Source organism: Gavialis gangeticus, unplaced genomic scaffold, assembly GCF_001723915.1.
Source record: "Gavialis gangeticus isolate Ggan-Ray unplaced genomic scaffold, GavGan_comp1, whole genome shotgun sequence".
Classification (NCBI taxonomy): domain Eukaryota; kingdom Metazoa; phylum Chordata; order Crocodylia; family Gavialidae; genus Gavialis; species Gavialis gangeticus.
In genome coordinates, this window is record NW_017729031.1 from 82,863,582 (window position 1) to 82,865,525 (window position 1,944).

Sequence of the window (1,944 nt, forward strand, 5' to 3'; positions counted from 1 at the left end):
CAAGCTAGCAGAGGGTAGATTTAGGGTAGACATCAGAAGGTGCTATTTCACCGTCAGGGCTGCTAGGGTCTGGAACCAACTTCCAAGGGAGGTGGTGCAGGCTCCTACCCTGGGGGTTTTTAAGAGGAGGTTAGATGAACACCTTGCTGGGGTCGTTTGACCCCAGTACTCTTTCCTGCCATGGCAGGGGGTCAGACTAGATGATCTTCTCAGGTCCCTTCTGACCCTAGAAACTATGAAACTATGAAATGGACTATTATTTATCTCTGGTATGGCAGGTCTCATGTTCCGGTACTCAAGGCAGATTTTACTCCATAGGTGAAGTCTTGTCTGCACTGAAGTCAGTGGGAAATTCTGCCATTGACTTCATGGGTGCTAGGATTTCACCCAAGTGTTTATAAATGTAGTGTCTTCATGTGCAAGTTGGGTGACAGAAGTTTAATTTAAAATCCCCTGTATGAACCCTCTCAAGGGGCAGTAGTTTCTTCTAAATGTTCATCCTTGCTGCAGTGAAATCTCACTCCTTTCATATTTCAATTTGTCATTAAGAGGAAGTAACTTCAAGCAGCCTTTAGCAAGATGCTTGTTGACAAGGAAGTCACTGCTCCTTGCAGCTTAGTCATTGAACAGTTAGCTCTGTCTAGTGAATGTTAGTGTCCCCATGTCCCCCACCTGTTTCACCCTGTTTCATTCAAAACCATGTGGCTTTGGTGTTTATGATGTCTTTTCCTGCTAAAATTACTATTTAAGTATATTTTATATACATTTGATTTTTAACACACACTTTTTTATTTCTAAACAGATGACTAATACCATATCTCTGAGTTCTAACATTAATGGTAAGGCTTTCTAAAATCTGTATTTTGAGAGTTTCATGTTTGATTAGGGGCATTTTTAGTTTGACTCCTGGCCTGCCTTAGTTTAGCTGTTTTCTTGTTTTTATCTTTTTCTATCTGTCCAAGTGAGGTTGGGGATTGGTTTATATTTAGAGAATGGTATCAACAAGCTTTCCTATTGTTGATTGTCAGCTATAACTGGAAAACAGCCAGTCTGCTTATCTGAATAGAAACAAAAAAGAAGGGTGGGGGAAGCTTGGCAGAGCAGGGAACAAGGGGGGAAGGAGAAGGGAATCTTCCCCCCCCCCCTTTTTTTTGCTTTCTTTTTCTAAAATAATACCTGTATGATGTGGAACCAGGGCTTTGCTGGGTCAATGTGACTGCTTAGTTAAGCTGAATTGTTAATTTTGTGACTCAAGGACATCTATTTCTACCTTCATTGCTTTGCAGACTCTTACGCTGAGGAGACTGGGAGCTTGCGAGAACATGTTGGGAATGTTTGCTCCATAACTGGCAGGCAAGGTGTGCCTTGATTAGCTTGTCTTTAATAAGCTGTTCAATTAACTGTTTTTAACTCTAAGCTATTCTTCTTGCTGGCTGCATAAAAACAACAAATAATTTTCTAAGTAGTTCACATGGACTTGGAGAAAGCTTTGAATATTCCTCAAAAAATGCCCATTAGGAGGGATAGATGGGTTGGAACACTAGCAAGAGCTACAGCTCCCCCTCACAGAGATAACTGGAAGTGCAGCTCCACTCGGGCATTTCTAGGTGAAATGAGGCAATATTCTGAAGCAGTGAAGAGGCCATCCTTAACGGACTGGCGGACGCCAACATCCTAAGGGCTAGCCAGCATGGGTTTGTTGCGGGTAGGTCTTGCTTGACCAATCTCATTTCCTTCTACAACCAAGTGACCTATCACCTGGACAAGGGAGAAGAGATTGATGTCATATATCTTGACTTCAAAAAAGCCTTCGATCTGGTATCCCACGATCACCTCTTGGCGAAACTGGCCAATTGTGGCCTTGGGTCCACCACAATCCACTGGCTGCAAAATTGGCTCCGTGGTCGGACCCAGAAGGTAGTAATAGATGGAAGTCACTTGTCA

General features: G+C 42.8%; 1 protein-coding gene across 3 annotated transcripts in view; it reads left to right on the plus strand.

Moving 5' to 3' along the window:
- Positions 1–1,944, plus strand: part of CASP10 (caspase 10) — a 38,369-nt gene that overhangs the window by 23,741 nt on the left and 12,684 nt on the right. For all 3 annotated transcript variants that reach the window (XM_019523206.1, XM_019523207.1, XM_019523205.1), the window contains exons 6-7: positions 803–839; positions 1,287–1,358. In XM_019523206.1, the coding sequence (XP_019378751.1) occupies positions 803–839; positions 1,287–1,358 (109 nt within the window). The remainder of the gene's footprint in view (positions 1–802; positions 840–1,286; positions 1,359–1,944) is intronic.